Source organism: Maylandia zebra, linkage group LG18 (genome assembly GCF_041146795.1).
Source record: "Maylandia zebra isolate NMK-2024a linkage group LG18, Mzebra_GT3a, whole genome shotgun sequence".
NCBI classification, from domain to species: Eukaryota; Metazoa; Chordata; class Actinopteri; order Cichliformes; family Cichlidae; genus Maylandia; species Maylandia zebra.
In genome coordinates, this window is record NC_135184.1 from 24,104,379 (window position 1) to 24,123,344 (window position 18,966).

Here is an 18,966-nt window from a genome sequence, read left to right on the forward strand (position 1 = left end):
GCTGCCTTTGTTCCATTTACCGTCAAGATGATCCCACACTGCTTCATTAACATTGAGGTCCTGGCTCTGGGGAGACAGGTCATTTTATGAATCACAAGTGGACTTCATCCTGCTATCCCGCTTTGACTTTTCATTTTCACTCACATTTCTTAAAAGGCCGTTTCCAAAGGAAGCGACTCAGATGCACAGAGAACGAGACTGGCAGCAAAAAGATTGAAGAGTAAAACTGAGATTTAAACACACAAAGGGAATATCTTCATTCTCTGCCAAGGACTCATTACTCCACATTTATTCTATATGCACACTGCAAACTGGTGCTCTTACTATAGTAAAGTGAGAAAGTGATATTACTATAACTAATGTGATATGATTAAATATGTGATTAATACATGAGAAAGGAAATCTGCCTCCACAATAGTCATAATGTCAAGAGAAATACTATTAATGACTAAAAGAAATCAAAAGAAGAGAAGGACATTTCTTTTTCCAGATTCAAGTACTGGTTTGTTTCATTTATTTTCCTTTTTTTAGAATTATTTTACCAAAAAAAAAAGAAGTCTGATTATTAAAAGAATTTAATGTAATGATTTACCAACTGGCTTTGTAGAAACAGTGTTGCCTCTACACATTACAGACAACTGAGTTAAAAAAAAAAAACCAACAACACAGTTTTAAATTGTTTCTTTAAACACTTTGTTGCTTGTGCAGTGTGTTGAGGAGAACTGAGGAAACAAATCACCGTCAGTATGGACAGAGGAGGTCAGGAGAGTGTCTACATCCATCTTTAAAAGACACTGGAGGCTTTGTCATCGTTTGGGGCTGCATGTCAGCCAGCAGTGTTAATGATCTTGTCAAAATCAATGGAATAGTAAACGCAAAAAGTATGGCCATATTTTAATCCACTGTGTAATATCATCTGGAAAGTGTGTGATTAGCAAGAGTTACATCTTTCAGCACGACCGTGATCCTAAACACACTGCCAACGATTCATCCATGAAAAGAAAAACACACCTTTGACACTATCAGTCATGGCATCCCCAGACCTCAACATTACTGAAGCAATACAGGATTAACAGAGCAGAACAAAAGGCAGCCAATATCCACATACTGTATTTCCACGTGTATTTCACTCAGTCATTAATCTCTGCACCTAGTTCCCATTTCCTAGTAACATATAAAATATAAAAATATTAAGACACGACGTGTGATTCAGGACTTTTGCACAGTACTTTGTCTTTGTGGTTTCTTGCTAACTGTAGCGTGTCTTATCACAAAAATATTTACGAATTTATACATTGAAGATAATATTCAATCAGAATTGATCAGAATACATTAATAATTCCTAAGGGCATTATGTGACAAACACCCCATGACTTACTTTGTCAAAGTAAAAGACAAAGAAATAAGTAAGAAAAAAGTTGAAGAAAAAAAGGAGGAACAACTGGTTGACGCATGCGCACTTAAGGTAGACTACAAATGCTTCCGAAGGACTCAAAAACAATCTGTTAAATGTGTTTTCTGTTAAATTTGAAGTGAGAATAGCTGCTTTGTTGAGATCTCACCGGACTGATTTGTCTGCCTTCATTGTAATTTCCGGATAGCCATGTGTATTTCACTCAAAAGTCAACGTCACGACAACGGGCTCACTGATTGGTCGCAGGAAGCAAGGGGGCGTCATTTGTCATCTCCCATTGGTTGTAATGTTAAATCTCCTCTCTCTGATTGGCCGGGAGCATCGCTTTGCTATTGGCTGATCTCACGCACCGACAATTTGAAAATCGGCGTTCAGAAGTGCAGGAGCAGCTGACACACAAAGGTTAGCACAAATGTATTTTAAAACAGTGTTAAGAGGTTGATCTTAAACCCGGATCGCATATTTAGCTTTGTTGTTTGTTTAGGTTGAGTAGTACAAGCACGGCTGCTTTTGAATTCAGACTTTCTTAAACCATAGTAGCGTTTCCTCTTTGTAAGATTCATGCACTCTGGCAGCTACAGTGTTATTAGTTTTACTGTTAATTCATGTTAAGTATGTTTTTGTGCTCAGAGTCGCTGTGATGTTATCGGGAGAGGACGGCGCACAGCTTCAGTGCACTGTGACGGTGGAGCAGCTCAACAGCTCGGGACAGGCCACCCGGAGGAAGGTCATCCGCAAAGCCTCAGTAATTCTGGGCCGGAATGAGTACCAGGAGATCATCCTGCGAGTCCACGACGGCAAAGTGCCCCAAAGCTACCATCTGAAAGAGTTCAAACTTTTCACCAAGTTTGCCAGAGATGGGAAGTGCACCGTGAAACTGGTCCCTGAAAACATCCAGGTCCTCATGTCAAACTGTCCAACTGACCAGCTTAGCCTCTTTCTCAAAACCCTGAGCATCAAACACCAGGCCTGGCAGGGCAGCAAGCCTCTGAGCAACCGAGAGAAGCTCAAGGCCGGCCTGCCCCGCAGCTTCGAGGCCATCAGCCCCCTGCAGCAAAAAGACATCCAGAAAGTCAAGGAGCTGAGAAGCAAAGTGGCTCCTAACGGACTGACGGACCGCAGTAATAGGATGACCGCTGCAGGTACAGGACAGCAGGTCAAACGCTCCAGGAGTGACTGTAACTTCAGCCCAGTGAGTTGTACACACAGCACTCTCTCCCATTTACATTCAGGTTGCGTCACAGCAAACTGCAGGACTGTTTCCCACAGGAGGCACTGGTGTCCTGAACACATTCTCTCTGTTCACACTGTGGGTTACACTTAAACAAAGATGACAGCAGATATTGTCATTGTTCCAGGTAAAGGCCAACCCGAGTAAGAAGCCAATCCTCTCCTTACCATCACGCAAGCTTAACAAAGAGCAGGCTGCTGTTCTCAGTGCAGTGCTGAGTGGCAAGAATGTCTTTTTCACCGGAAGTGCAGGTAAAAAGTGCACAAAGATAAAGCTTCACAGTGATGACACTGAGAAACTACTTGTTTTGTCTGACTGTTCTGCTAAATTACAGGCTGCATCTTGCTTATAAAATCCCTCTTGTGACATTTTCATCAACACAGCTTGGTGTAAATATTGCTCGGTTGTGTTTTCAGGTACAGGGAAGTCCTTCTTGCTCAAGAGAATCATGGGATCTCTTCCACCAAAGAGCACTTTTGCCACAGCCAGCACGGGAGTGGCTGCGTGTCACATCGGAGGAACAACGTTACACAACTTTGCTGGTCAGTCAATTATCTGAAGTGTGTTAATATAATCACTGTGACTATCTGGAGCTCAATTTATTTCCCACAGCATCAACAAGATGACACAAATAATTGGTCAATTTACAGGTATCATTTTTTTAAAGCTTGTTCTAAAACTGAAATGGGAAAATTGGTTATAAGCACAAACATAATTATTCTGCTGATCCTTTTCTTGGAGTCAACTGTTAGAGCAGCTCCTTTTCTAATCAGAAGGTCTGAAGATCCTTGGCTCCCCAGCCTGCATGTATTAAATTGTGAATACATCAAGATGCTGAACCTTGATTTGCTTCCATTGGAGTGTGAGGTTAAGTGCTTAGCCTTAAGCAAACAAAAAAGCACTCAGATTAATGTGCGTGTGGCAAGAACACACTTTGAATGCTCAAATTGGATAGAAAATGTAGAAAAACTTTATATAAGTACAGACTGCTTAAAATTACAGGTTTTAGTGGATATAGCTGATAAATATGGATAATCGTTTTAGCTGTCCTTATAATTGGTCCCTTCTTTGTTTCTTTACTCAGTTAATTAAAACCACATCCTTGGACTCATTTCAATGTCTGCTTGATGCCCCATTTCACTTTATGAATCTTTAAATCTTTGAGGCGGGCTCCTCGGATATCTTTTCACTTTTTAACAGACCTTTTTAATTAAATCTTAATATACAGTAGGATGTGAGCTGAGTATTTGCAAGGGTGTTAATCATTTTTGTTCTTCCTGGCTATCTTCTTACCATTCTCTGAATCGTTGCTCTTTCCAGGTATTGGCTCAGGCTCTGCCCCAGTGGAGCAGTGCATCGAGCTGGCTCAGAGGCCCGGGGTGCTCCAGCACTGGACTAGCTGTCGACACCTTATCATTGATGAGATTTCCATGGTGGAGGCTCAGTTCTTTGACAAGCTCGAGGCAGTAGCTAGGTGAGGATGGTGATTCAAAGATGGGCTCCTGGACTGAGATCGAAAATGACTTTGTAATGTTAATTTATTCCAAAATGTAAATGTACATACTAGCATTGTCCATAGCAAGTGTTTGCTTAAAGTTTGGTTTTGTTAGAGCTGAAGTCAAGAAGATCTTTTTTTTACTTCTATATTTTCTCTTTCAACAGGAATTAAGAGGGTAGGTAGAATTCAGGTGCTGCTAATCAAATGCATACGATTAATTAAACATTATCAACTGTGAGCATCTCTATAAAAGCAGAGGTTTGGCCGGCACAATACCGCAGTCTTTAGGAGCATTCCACCCAGCAAACCTGAACATCAGACTGTGCGGTGCTCAGGGAAATTTAAAGCAGTTCTATCTAAACAAACCACAAGGCTTGAGAAACAATGTTCTTTGGACAGATGAGACTAAAGTGGAGATGTTTGCTCATAACACACAGCACCACACAAACACAGCACGTCAGCACAAACACATCATAAAAACTGGTGGTGTGCTGATTTGAGCTTGGTTTGGAGCCACAGGACGTGGACACTCTGGTGTCACTGATTCTACCACAAACTCCTCTCTGAGTCAAAGTATTCTAGAGTCAAATTTGTCTGACAGACAAATGCTTGGCTAAAACTCTTTGAAATCTTGCAGGTCGGTGAGGAGGTCTACCGAGCCATTTGGAGGGATCCAGCTGATCGTTTGTGGTGACTTTCTTCAGCTGCCTCCAGTTTCTAAGGGAAAAGAAAAAGCCAGCTTCTGTTTTCAGGTCAGATCATAGTGGAGCCTCTTAGAAGTTGAGGTAACGCTTTATAATACAGCTTGTAACTAAGGGTCTAACTTCCCACTTTTTTAAATTTTAAATGACAATGTAAAAATATTTACCTACAAATAAAACAAAGACGTAGGTACACTAGAATACGGCGGTAACAAGTCAGGAAAAAGCATTATTAATTATCATGCAAGTAAATTTAAGTGTGCTTAAATAATTGGACGTAATGTGCAAGTACTTTTGAAGTGTTGCATAACTTTGGGTGTTTTATAGAAAAGGAAACCCATATTATTCTGTTATTCATTTTAAGTAATTTTAAATGGTGCCCAACTTCCAGGTATTTTACAGGATAAGAGACGGTCTTTTCCTGTACACTCGATTTGAAAGTTATGTTTGAACAGTGACTGTGAAAGGAAACATACGCTTGCAAATTTTGATGGTATTTACTTTTTTTTCTTGTAAGTTGCTAATGGAAAATGGCCCATATTGCATTTAATTTGCTAAAATAAAAGGACATTTCAATAATAGAACATCCATTATGCACGTCCACATATGTGATGTAAAAAGGTGAGACTGATCCACTCCATGCTACGCCCGTGTCCTGAAAAGTACAGCGTATTTGTGATGCACTATAAGGAAATATTGTTGGTTTTTTTTCTGCAAAATTATCATAAAATTGCCATAACTTAAATTTTCTTAGAGTACAGGTTGCTGTAAAAGTCTAACCCCCTTACGCGCTTATTCTAGTATTTGTATGTAAATAAACTTGCATTGTAATTTCAAATAAAATAGTGAAAATCCATTTAATTACAGAGTGATTAGGCCCTTAGTTCCAGGCCTATTATTTAAAGTAAAAGAAGTTTGGAAAGAAACTGGCTTACTTAGAAGAGCAATTTTTAAAAGATGACAATATCATATGTAATGCATTTATTTGTGTAAACTAGATGTTAAGGCTGTGATTTCTATGCATTGTTAAGCATTTACTTTTCTGGTGCTGAGAGACTGCACTGAGTCGTTGCATTTTTCAACACGTCTATTCTGTTCTGCGTATTTCCTCGAGAGCATTAATGCATTTTTGGGGAAGATGAACTTTTCCACTTTCTGACCCTTCAGGCCAGGAGTTGGCGTAAGGTGATCCAGATCAATATGGAGTTAACGGAAGTGCGGAGGCAAACAGACCAGAGCTTCATCTCCCTCCTGCAGGCAGTGAGGGTGGGGAGGTAACCCTGTTTCATTATCACATTTTGTTTTGTTCAACTAATGCAATCTCACCTGAAATTGTATTACACCATGTTGTTTCCACTTATGTACGTATGTTATAAATGTCCTCGAGGCTGTTAAGGTTTTTGAATTGGTCTGATTGGGCAGGAAAAGTTTTAAAGGAAGGTTGTGGTTTGTTTGTTTGTTTGTTTTTGTCAATTAACACAATTCAGGGTGACGGAGGAAGTCACAGCCAAGCTGATCAAAAGTGCCAACCATCAGATTGAAAGGGACGGTATCCTAGCGACCAGGCTGTGCACACACAAAGATGACGTGGATCTCACCAACGAGAACAAACTCCAGCAATTACCAGGTCTGAATTCTTCTGATTGCCCCGCCCACAAAAAAAGAAACACGTGTTACTTTGTTTGGTTTGGATCCAATTGAAAATGGACAACACATATGGCAACCTTGTTATAATCCATTTCCTCTCAAGAGTGTGGTCTGTCCTGCCTGGCAATTTGAGAAATGTTTTATTTATTTATTTTCCAAACTGTTTCATTAACTGGCATAGACATTTCTGATCGTCTGAACAAAAAACCATAACTTTGTGAAAAGCTCAACTCTGACTCTTTTTCCTGCTGTTTCTATACATTCAAGTTGTGTTTACATGTTTCTGCCTCCCCAAATGCCCAGTTTCACCCAAGATGAACCCCAAACAGGTGCTTTCAGTCTCAACAAGGTGCTGATTTTGTCATTTCCTGTAGTGGTGTACCAGTATTTTCATGGACACAACTATTCAGGAAACTTTGGAGTGTATTTGGCCGACAGTAGCAACAGATTTTTATATGTATGTTTAAGGTCTTCCCTTTCATTTCCCCCATCACATTTACTGTCTGTTTACACATTCCTTTAAGAAGTACCACTAGTTTTCAGTTGAATTAATCTCACTGCTCCTTAGGGTCAGCGCGTCTGTTTGAGGCACTAGACAGCGACCCAGTGCTGGTCAACACTATAGATGCTCACAGTCCTGTCGGCAGGCTGATCCAACTCAAAGTGGGAGCTCAGGTGTGTGTGCACGTACGTGTGTGTGTGTGTGTGTGTGTGTGTTCCCAGAGAAACCATTTTATTTTACACAAACCCTTTTTAACACCTGCTTTACTGCTGCTTGCTTGTATTTTTAAGGTCATGCTAACAAAGAACTTGGATGTTGCTCGAGGTCTGGTGAATGGAGCACGAGGTGTCGTGGTTGATTTTGAGTCTGGAAAACATGGTCCGTACCTAGCTGTGAAAATATATTTGTTAAAAATCCTACGGAAGCAATGGCAAGACAGGATTGCATATTAGTTTGACTTTTTTAGGAAACACACTTGTCTACATCCTTGGCATCTTGTCCAATGCTGTTTGTTTCCACAGGACTCCCACGTGTGCGTTTCCTGTGCGGCGTCACAGAGGTGCTGAAGCCAGAGCGCTGGGTGTTTAAGTCCGGTGGTGGGATCCACCTGAGCCGACAGCAGCTGCCACTCAAATTGGCCTGGGCCATCTCCATCCACAAGAGCCAGGTCAGTAAACATTCGGTGCTCACTTCCCGATGATGACCTTATATTTTCTTTGTAGAGCACGTTGTTTGGTGTTGTCATGGGACACCAGTGTTTTATGTGGGTTTGTCTTTGATAAACTGTTTACATGATTATTTAAAAAGTTAAAATTAAAAAATGAAAAATTAGTTCAAAACTGTGAAGCACGGTGGTGCACTGTTGCCTCACAGCAACAAAACAAACAACAAAAAAATGGCATGATTAGGTCTAATTCCAGCATCATATTATTCACTTTGCCTCCTGGTTAACATGAGAGTGAGAGGAAGACAGAAGGCAATTTCAGAGGTGCAGATGGTGCTCATTTTTGTATTTTTCTTTTTAAAAAGAAAGCTTGAGTATGTTTATATTTGGATTGTCTTGCATGCCAAATTATGTTCAATGGTCCACCGCCTTGCAACAGCTATAAAATGGATTGTATTGAAATGTTGTACAAGCAGAGCCTGTTAGTTGCCTTAAACTCTTTGGACATGTTTGCACTTGTTACTGGAAACATATTTCTCTCCTTTTGTAACTATAAAAATATTGTTTTAAACTTGATCTAGTCACATGGTTTGCAGATGGTGAACATTATACCTGCTAAACATCTTTTTCTCTCTGTCACCAACTTTGAAAAGCTGCACTTTGTCAGTGTTCAGTGTAATAAATTAAAAATGTGGGATAAAAAATTAGAAAAAGGAATATATGGAATATAATGAATATTTAATTTACTCTATGTTCCACTACATGGAAATATTTGCCATCCAATATATTTATTGCTTTTATCTTTATTAGTTTGGACCAGTTACAAAAATGGAACAGTGGTGGCTATGCAGTAAAAACTACATAACCTAATCGCTACAATTGCTGACTTTATTTAAAAAAATAAAATAAAATAAAATTATTCACATTGTGATCAATTTAAAAATCAGTTAATCGCAGATTCCTGTTTGTCACTATGAGCGAAGTACAGAGTTCCTCTGTTTAACATGTTCTGAATGTTCAGCTTGATTTCAAAGGCTTTTTATTGTCTATAGCTGACATTAGCAAACATATTGTAAAAGTAACAAGTTGTTTTGGCTTGTTGGATACACCACTAATTTAGTTTTCTTTTCACATCTTAAAATATACCAGAATAATATCTTTATAAATGTAAGATTTTTTTGATTTTTTTTTAATTTATTTATTTTTAATTATCTCTTCATTTTCTGAGATTTTAACACAAATTTACTTGACTGGCTCTCTGTTAAAGAGTTGGCCAGACCAGGGTCTGTCCTCTTCCTCTCTCTTGTTTTCTCCCTTCCTCACTGTTCTAATGCCACCTAGAAAGCACAAAAACAACAATATCACATAGAAAGTCCCACTGGCCATTTTAAATCTTATAATGATCGTATAACAGGCAGGGAAAACTAAGTGCAACAATTCAATTTGAAGGAAAATTGCTATAGAGGCCCAATCTAACCACAAGCTGTAACTCAACAATTGGCAATCTTCCGCTCTGCTGCACCAACACACTCAATATCCTAACCTCCATCTGAGAATCTAGCTAAAGGTAAAAGGGTCATCTCTGGATAATTGGGTTAATTGGTAATGACCAATGAGTGCAAAGGGGTGATCTACAGCAGACATGTCAGGGCACAAGGATGTAAAAATTAGATTCCATACCAATGTCCTCATAGTGTGACCTGAATAAATTATAATTTCAGGTTGGAGGTGTATACGCTGGTCAGGTGAATCTGAAAGTTGATGCTCCTGGCCTGTCACAAATCTTATACTGTAGACTAAACAATTACCCTTTGTTTGTTTCCCTCCAGCTAACAAAAAGCTGGGATCTTGTAAAATTTTAAAATGCAATGATTTTATTCACAACAAAACAAAAATACACATCAGATGTTTAAACTGAGACATTTTACCATGTCCTGAAAAATATTAGCTCGTGATGAATTTGATGGGGGCGGCAAATGTCTCAAAAAATGGGGGAGACAAAGGCTGGAAAAGTGGTATTAAAAAGAAACAGCTGGATGAACATCAGGTCAGAAACATTATTGGGTTTTAAAAGAATAATAATAATAATTTTCTCCAAAGTCCAGCAGCTGGTTTTCTCAGTGTTTAGATGTTTATGGACTGTTGCTAAAAGAAGAGTGGACGCTACACCCTGTCCCAACTTTTTTGTTTTAAGAGCTGTTGCTGCCATTAGATTCAAAATGAGCGAATGTTTTCTTTAAATGGTACATTGTGTTTTTATTTGCAATTTAAGCAGCAACATAACAATTTTCTAATTGGGGTTTGTAGTTGAATCCTAGAATCGAGTAGTCAGCTTTTTGGGTTTTTCAAACACTGGACTTCCATCAGTACATGTTGTTTTTTATGTAACAATGATGGTTATCATGTTATGGTTTTATGCTTTTGTTTTGAAGGGAATGACGCTGGACTGTGTGGAAATATCTTTGGCTCGTGTGTTTGAGAGTGGCCAGGCTTACGTGGCCCTGTCTCGGGCTCGGAGCCTCGAGGGTCTAAGGGTCATGGACTTTGACCCCCGCGTGGTCCGGGCAGACCCAGAAGTCCTCCTCTTCTACAGAAAACTGAGGAAGGAAAGGTTGCTCATGCAGGTGAGGGCAAATATTACCTCAGCCTGTAGAAAATGTTTATTCGTATCTCACATTTTCATTTTTTTTTTCAGTTTCTCATTTTTATATAGTTCAATGTTAAGTTTATGTTAAGCAGAACAAAATGAGACCAAATCTCTCAGGTAATATTTTGGAAAGCTCCTTTTTCCCTAGAGTTGGTGAGATGGATCAAACTACACTGGAGTGCTGTGGATGAAAAACTTCATTCACCAGCTGTACTTATGATCTTCTTTGTCCTCATTTTTCTCTGCAGGCCTCCATGGATGATTTTGTTAGCAACAATAAAGAAAATGCATGGTGAGGCTGGCTCTAAATCCACTCTAATGATATGCACTATGTGCATGAGCTATTGAGCTATTTCACCATTTAACCTTATTTTCTTGAGACTTCAATCTCTACTTGGAGTCACACTGCCACCATCTGCTCATCACTATACTTTTTTTTTTTTTTTTTCAGGTTATTTTTTTTAATTATTTTTTTACATGTATTCAAATAAAATTTTAGCCAAATTATTTGTGTGAAGTTTTTTTATCAGTCCTTAATATTTAAGGGAGGAAAAACACTCAAACAATGACGCTCCTTGGCTTTAGAGGTCTCGGGGAGAAAATAAAATCTATAGCTGCCTTTAGTCACCGAGTGGCAGCATCCACTCCTAACATTCTCCCACCCGTTTGGGATGATGTAAGGGAATTAACCGTGTCTGTGGGGAGAGAAAAAATGCTCTGATCTAATTAACTTTACCTCAACTGCTTTTCAAAAATTGCAAACGTGGGACAAGTGTTCCAGTGCATGCGCCATTAAATAGAAATGCCAGAGACCAATTTTGTGTCATCGTAAACATCAGTGAGACCATTTAGCGTTAGTGGCTGGATAAAACTAATTAAACCATCAGTCATGGAGTCCTCCCGAGAACGCGGATGCTCTGAAAAGAAGCAGCTCAGACTAAGTGGAATCCAAAGACAACCTTTATTTTCTGGTCAGCAGAGTGAAGTCATGACCAAACCTGAGCCGGTTTCCATTACTGTAGCAGCATATTTGCTCCAACATTCCACCTCATCACATTTTCATTACAGCCAATCCCTTCTTGACACAAATTTTTAAAGTGTATGCTCCAATATGTTATTAGTGACTCTTGATGTCGATACTGCTATCAGCTATATTAGTATGCACTGCATACAAACAGGTGTCAGGAACGTAGTCAAAGGGAATTCAGGAGAACAACAACAGGCTTCATTTGTAGATTATTTTACATTATCAGAAATTATATCGGGTCTACTGGACGGGTTGTCATTTCACATTGTGGAACAGCTTGTGTGCGACCTGTAGAGACAGAAAGTGGCACAATGAGCATCTTCACTAGGAGAATAATCTTTCCTTTGTCTAGCGCACACTTACACAATGGTCCCGCGCATGCAGGAAGTCAAAGAGTTCTTCTGTACACTCCTCATCAGTGTTGGACCTTGAACTGACCCGGGTTTCACAGAGCTCCAGACGCTCCTTGTAGTGCACACAGTGTTCAGTCTCCTCACACTTGGCTCTTATCGCTTCTAGAGGATCCTAAAAAGAAAGGAAGCCATGCTAATCATCAGGAAAATGATGGCAAAAACTCTGGTAGGAAAACAACAACTCTCAAACCATGAAGGTGATTTTATAATGAAGTTAGAGGTTTAATAAGCCAGGCTTTCTGTGTGCTCAAAATGGGGCGTTTTATTCAATTCAATTTTATTTATATAGCGCCAAATCACAACAACAGTTGCTTCAAGGCGCTTCATATTGTAAGGTAGACCTACAATAAATACATACAGAGAAAAACCCAACAATCATATGACCCCCTATGAGCAAGCACTTTAGCAACAGTGGGAAGGAAAAACTCCCTTTTAACAGGAAGAAACCTCAGGCAGAACCAGGGTCAGGGAGGGGCGGCCATCTGCTGCGACCGGTTGGGGTGAGAGAAGGAAGACAGGACAAAAGACATGCTGTGGAAGCATCATATTACTCAAAATGATCCCTACGAGTGCCCTTTGGAGTGCTGTTTATTATTTCTGTAGAAAAATGTTAATCAAGTGATTTACTCTACCGAGCAATAAAACAAACCTTTTAAGCTAATTATTTTAACACTTGGGTGCTCTCAGTGCTGCCGTTTATCTCTAACATCATGGCTGCGCTCAGAAATTTTAAACTGGATCCATTTAAACATTGAAGGTTACTGTCCCACAGCCTAATGTGGAAACTGCATTATTATTTTAGCAGATCAAAGTGAAATTAATTTGAATGATTGAACAGGTATTCTGCTGTCCGTTCTGTTTTCTAGTAGGTGCAATACTAGCAGTACAAAAGAGACTTAATAGCAGATTAAAACAAAATATAAAACATTTATACATGTTTTTCATCACCAAATGAATACACGCACATGAGTCAGTGAAAATACTTCCAACTGATTTTAACTCACAACTCTGAAGATCACCTCCAGACTAGGTTATATGTTTTCAGCGTAAGTTACCAGGTACACAGAGAGCTGATTTCCTAAAATATAAAACTCTGATGTTAAGCTTGAGATCCGTCACTAAGCCACTAAACTTACCTTGTTGTGCACCACTATGCTCATTCCTAGCTCTTCCAGTAAATATTTTAAGACCTATACTATATCTAGTGATGTAAAAATCTGGTATTTTGATACATTTCTTTTCCTTTCAAACACAGAAAACAAACTGATTTCTCCAATATCCATTACTGGCATTTTGTTTTCTTTAATCAACTTATTTACACTGTTCAGATCAGCTGGTTATTGGGTTTGTTGTGCATCAAACAAGTTTTGCAAGCAGGGAAGCTGCAGAGTGCCCTCTGGCGGACAAAATATTCATCAACACTTATACCATAGAAGAAGGGTGTTTCTTTTGTTTGTCTTTTTTAAATATATAATTCGTTATATAGAAATGCTGATACCAATACACAGACACATAGGTAATATCGGCTGATAATACTGGCCCGCCGATAAATCAGTCAGACTTTGAGGGTTTTTTCAACCTTTCGTCCTACATAAAAAGCTGTTTGTGACCAGAATACATGTTGTTATAATAAGTATTAATAAATAAACAATTACCACCAACTCTTCCTCCTCTTCTTCCTCCTCCTCCTCCTCAGCAGGGGCATCTTCCTCCTATTCAGAGACATTTATATCAATGTTTTAAAATCCAGTTACAACCCAGCACAGCTTACAGATTTATAGGGCTTTTTTTAAGTTTTGTGTACATTTTTATTAATTACGTTAAAGAATGTCCAGATATTGTAATCACCTAATAAAACTGTGCCGTATGAAACGCACTGAATCAGTCACAGTTAAAATAAGCAGTCTCTCAGGGTAACACCGTCAGCTGCCAGCCTCGTTTAATGGCGATAATTATATTAAAGGGTCTTAAAAGGAGCTGACAGTAAACTCGCAGGTTACACCGCTAAACTGAGCAGCAGATTTGGGTAACTTCGTCAAACACACACACAGACCAGTCTATAAAGACACAATACGATATTTTTCGGTACCTCATCGTCGGGGTCCCCGTGTGTGAGCATTTTTTTCTCGAAAACCATGGTTATGTCTGACAATTTTACAAAATAAAACTCAGAAAGCTGAAACTCCTCGGTTTCACTACTTCTGTTCGAGGACGCGAGGTCGGTCACACGCCGGAAACTACTAGAAGGATAACCGGATAACGTTTCCTATTGGTTGACTGAAATTATTGATGTCCATGTGAACCAATAACAGATCTCCATTTTGTATAAGGCCCTACCCCATTCAAATATTCAATGCGTGCGGAACCATTGTTTAACTGTCAGCGCAAAGTCGGACGAAAAAAAAGCAGGGGCACGGCAAGATGGCGCTGCTCTGGGACACCAGCCTGCTGTTAAGAAAAGTTAAAGATTTAAGATGTTTGACACCCAGACGACACCGAGTGAAAGAGAAATGGGTACGTGCTCAACATTAATAATGCCAGACAGTATTTGCATTTAGATCTCGTGTGGCTGCTAAACACAGTGAAAAAGAGAAAAAATGGTAAACTCTGTAACATATTGTATTAGTTAAATCGTTTCGTCTGTTACTGTCTTGGAGCAACTGTAACCCACATCATTTCCTTAGGGATTAATGAAGTATTCTCACTCTGATTCTGATATAAGGTAAAGACAGAGGTTGTACAGGTCTAAATACCTTGAAAGTTAATATTTGCCTTGACCACATTTATTCTTCAGCACAGCAGGAACTCTCTTATTAGTGAGATTGAGATCCTAATCTTTATTCAAGCTTATTGTCATTTCTTTAAGTAATCTTCAGAAATAGTTATTCGGGCTTCTTGAAGGACATTCAGAGCTCATCTTTGGATGTTGGCTGCCTTTTGTTTTGTTATCTGTCAAGATGACCCTACACTGTTTCAGGAACGTCGAAATCCGGGCTCTGGGGAGGTCCAATCCATGACTGATAGTGTTTCACTTTGTGTTTTTGTATCCAGATTTACTTGTATTATCCTGTTGCCAGTCAGACACTTCCTAGATGTGTTGCAAAGTGGATTGAAATTTGACCATACATTTCTGTGTTTATAGTTTCATCCATTTTGACGAGATCCCCAACACCCAACATGACTTTCAGATGCTGTTCATATTGTAGATAGTTTGGGGGTTTTAGCCCCTTTTTTTCTCGATTCGTCTGGTTTCTTTGGTCAAATCAGTCCAAAAATGATGTTTTTTGTCTATCAAACTGTTTTATCTTTGGCATTTTTTTACATTCATTTTACATTCAATTAAAGAAATTGGAAGAGATGATGTGTTTTGTGACAGCCTGGTAGTAACAAAGTGCCTAAAGATACAATTTAAAACTGGTTCTTTGTTAAGTTGTTTGTTAAGACACAACCCTGGTTCATCATCATTTGTTCTGAAATGATTCATAGGTCAGTGTTGTGTGGCTTTACAAAAAGAAAACTTGCCTCTGAAAATGGTCAGGTACATATATTTATACACAGATGTACATTATAGGTCTACTCTAATTTTACACGTATTAAAGCCAGCTTTCCACTCTCCTGGGCATTTAAATTTTATATTGAAATTGGCACAAAGAGAGCATTGATAAAAATGAATTAACATTTATATTAAATGTCCTCCTCCTTTGCTCTCTGACAGGCTGCTACACGTCCCAAGCTCCCACCCACCAGATTGGCCGTGCATCACTATGACGCCACCTATAGCACTCAGCTGGGGCAGCTGTGGCCCTCAGTGCGACTCGCCATGCTGTCAGAGAGAAAATATGGAGCCCTGCTCAATAATTTCTCCCATAACGCTGCTCTGACAGAGCTCGAAGCTCAGGGATGCGTAGATTTCATCAGTGAAAGAGAGAAAGACGGTAAGTGCGCTAGCCTCAGTCACAGTTGTGGTTATTGCTTATTACTGATGCAGGAAATGCTGTGCTGTGGCAATCTCTGATGCTCTGAAGAGTTCAGAAAATTTTATGAAGCTAGCGCTGGAGTGTGAATGATTTGATTTAAATTCATTCAATAGACTATTTACTAAAACATTTCACTGGGAAAAGTCAATATCTTAGTAATTAACACTATTAAAAACTCACTTACTGTATATCATCTATTGACTGGCATGTAATTTGCAGTTCCTTCTTGCTTGGAGGAAAAATCAGAGGAACCTAGTGATGTTTCCATGAAGAGCTCTGACGCTGATGGCGAGCAGCTATCTCTAAGCCCAAACATCAAGTGTTTAGTGTTTCCGAGAGGCGACGTGACACGATTCAAGCCTGCAAGGTGAGCAATATTTCCTATCCTGCTACTAACAACAGCATCTTCTAGCAGCGTGCAGTCTGATCCTCAGTTCTCTTTTCTCCTCTTCAGGCCAGACAAGAACGGCCTGTTGGGTTACTACCTGATGGACGCAGCATCTCTGCTGCCCTGTCTTGCACTGGATGTTCAAGAAGGTCACAGCGTGCTTGACCTCTGTGCTGCTCCAGGAGGCAAGACCCTGGCTTTGCTTCAGACCCAGGCCATCAGTAAGTCAAAGTACTTTTACCCTTTTTCAGTTTGTTTTTTGAATCGCCGGGCCAAAAGTCTTTATCACCTATGCTCTATTTGCTGTTCTGCTGTTAACCGTCCACCTGTTTGTGTTTACGTCAAAGGGTTTTTGTGCATAAATGACAGCTCAGTGTCTCGAACACTACGACTGAGGAAGGTCCTCCACAGCTATGTTCCTAAGCATTTTTTGACAAATGAGAACCTGCGCATCACCTCTTTCGATGGCACCAAATGGGGGGAAATTGAAAGCAACACTTTTGACAGAGTAAGCCAGTGCCACATTGTCACAGTCATCCTTTTCACGTTTTGCTCTTTGTCGTTATGTTTTTATTCAAAAACTTTGTTTTGTTCAGCCTTTCCTTTTTTTCCCCTCTAAATTCAGGTCCTTGTTGACGTTCCCTGCACCACAGACAGACATTCACTCATGGAGGACGACAACAACATATTCAGTAAGAATCGGACTGGGGAGAGACGCAGGCTCCCGCAGCTACAGCTGGAGCTGCTGCTGTAAGTTTGGAGGAAATGTGAACAAAATGGGCTTTGAGGCTGTTAAAGTTTGCATGGTTTCATATAAATATGCGCACAATTAAGCAAAATAACAGCTGGTAGTGAGAACTTTTATTTAGATGTTATGTAAATCGAACCCTCTGTGTTTCCTGCAGAGCGGGTATCCAGGCTGCTTGTCCTGGTGGGGAGATCCTCTACTCCACCTGCACGCTCTCACAGAACCAGAACCTCAGTGTGGTTGAACAGGCTATCTACCAAGCTCGAGAGAAAGATGGCATCCATCTACAGGTTAGTGAGAGACTTTTTTTGTATCAATAAGAAACACGTCAAAGTTGTGGGAGATATAAAACGCACAGAAACTGAAATCAGACCTCGAATAACTGCCCATTTTTCTTTTATTTCCTCATATCTCGATCACATTCAGGTTGTGGATCTGAGGCCCCTGATGCGCATGTTCGGGAACACCTTTCACTTCGCTCCGGACCTCCACCTGGGCGAGATGGTCATCCCGCACCTAGCAGCTAACTTTGGACCCATTTACATGTGCAAGCTAAAGAGGCTGACGTAGGACGTGGACTCTTGCACAAGTTCGCCTGAGACTTTCAAATACTGAGCAACTCTGCTGCCAGATTTGGAGTCAGCTGGATTTGCAAACTGCTTCTGGTGGACCCGGGCTTTCATCATAACTGTTTTCCGGAGCTTTTTGAAGCCTTCTAAGCCAACCATGACTCTCAGAGACGTTTCTCCTTTTTCCTCTGTTTTCTCAGTCCTATATGATTACTAAGCCTTAACACTGGGTCACCTTTGCAGGCTACACAGCACATGTAAATAATATCAGTTTTAGATTGTGCAGGTAAAGCATGAGACAAACAGGAAAGAGATTTTTCCTCAGTGCAGAATTGGATCAGTCAATTCACCAGACACGAGGACAGGTGACTCTGAGCGCACAATATCCCATCCAAATCCTAACACTTTTTTTTTTTGCAGCTTTCTAGTAGGGTCCTTATGCTTTAAAACTAGCTGCACGAGCTGATGAATGACCTCTTTTTAGTTTCAAAGGGATGTGAGGAGTACTTCCTAAAGTCTGGCCTGCACTGACCCGTCCTGTCAGTGTCCTGTTCATGCTGGTCATCATGATTGATGCACTAAACTGCTGTTAAACGAATAATTAAACTGAACTTATTGACGATGTGGATGTTTAGGTTTTTATCAGTAAACCATTCAAATTAATGTAAGTTAAATTTACATTATCACTAGAAATCACCCGAGGGCACACTGTGCACCAGAGTGTTCTTTGCACAGATCTTTTCTACTGTGACATATTAAAGAGATGTGACACACAACCAGGATATGCATATGGCCGTGTGAGAAGTCAAATAGTCATTCAATAAGTTGTTAGTCAGCACTTTACGTTCTTATCACATTTTGAGTGTGATTAAATGTTAATATTTAAGTGGTGCTCGTAAGTTACAGGCGATAGCTACAAGAAAACAATGGACAGAGGATTAAGATTACAATTAGGAAGGATGTGTCATTTTCTTTAAAGGTCTCCTCCACTCATATATAGCTATTTATGAGTTGCTGTTTAATTTTTGCCCTCTAGGTGTCAACAGTAGATCAAGATTACAAGTGTCCTGTATCTTCCTTGTCCACTAGAGGACACTGAGCGTTTATATGTGGAAATGCTACTGTAATTCCACTATGTGTGTTTGTCTTGCTGTACTTTGTCAGCTGCACAGGGATGATGTTTGTGGTTTGGGGAAAAAAACACAAATTTCCATCAGAATTACCTGCTCTCTTTAGCTCGGCAATGAAAATGGGCTTGTCTTGTTCTTTGCTTATTCATCAGGTTTGATGGCTTTGCCTAATAATGCGATATATGGCTGTGTGAGAGGAGGGCGTAATGAAAAGGCAGGTAATGACTTCTTTGACCATTTGGCTTCTCACATCTGAATCTGCGCAGCTTTCATTACTATAGCTGGATTGAGTCCGTTTTTGCATCGGCATCACTCAGAGGTGAAATGGTTCCTCTTATCACAGCCTAATGTGAGCGCAGAGGTGCCTCTTTTTCTTTTTTTTCCATCACACCGCCGATGACCCTTTATGT

At 39.9% G+C, this 18,966-nt stretch overlaps 3 protein-coding genes across 3 annotated transcripts; 2 read left to right on the forward strand and 1 right to left on the reverse strand.

Annotated features, from left to right (window-relative positions):
• Positions 1-1,727: 1,727 nt before the first annotated feature.
• pif1 (PIF1 5'-to-3' DNA helicase homolog (S. cerevisiae)) lies at positions 1,728-10,790 on the forward strand. Its single transcript, XM_012924457.3, has 13 exons — positions 1,728-1,816; positions 2,045-2,606; positions 2,773-2,896; positions 3,062-3,187; positions 3,966-4,119; positions 4,781-4,895; positions 6,012-6,118; positions 6,332-6,471; positions 7,060-7,166; positions 7,284-7,371; positions 7,515-7,660; positions 10,090-10,281; positions 10,553-10,790. Exons 2-13 carry the CDS (start codon positions 2,055-2,057, stop codon positions 10,598-10,600), a joined length of 1,899 nt encoding a protein of 632 aa, XP_012779911.2. The 5' UTR covers positions 1,728-1,816; positions 2,045-2,054; the 3' UTR covers positions 10,601-10,790.
• Positions 10,791-11,246: 456 nt separating this feature from the next.
• Positions 11,247-13,992, reverse strand: LOC101473310 (cytochrome b-c1 complex subunit 6, mitochondrial). Its single transcript, XM_004570576.4, has 4 exons — positions 13,834-13,992; positions 13,400-13,456; positions 11,695-11,856; positions 11,247-11,619 (listed from the first exon to the last, which is right to left on the reverse strand). The coding sequence occupies exons 1-4, from the start codon at positions 13,879-13,881 to the stop codon at positions 11,587-11,589; spliced, it is 300 nt and encodes a 99-aa protein (XP_004570633.1). The 5' UTR covers positions 13,882-13,992; the 3' UTR covers positions 11,247-11,586.
• A 115-nt stretch (positions 13,993-14,107) lies between these two features.
• On the forward strand, positions 14,108-18,202 carry nsun4 (NOP2/Sun RNA methyltransferase 4). The gene is made up of 8 exons (XM_004570572.3): positions 14,108-14,258; positions 15,460-15,679; positions 15,941-16,088; positions 16,176-16,330; positions 16,457-16,617; positions 16,735-16,859; positions 17,015-17,147; positions 17,284-18,202. Exons 1-8 carry the CDS (start codon positions 14,166-14,168, stop codon positions 17,425-17,427), a joined length of 1,179 nt encoding a protein of 392 aa, XP_004570629.2. The 5' UTR covers positions 14,108-14,165; the 3' UTR covers positions 17,428-18,202.
• Positions 18,203-18,966: the final 764 nt, after the last annotated feature.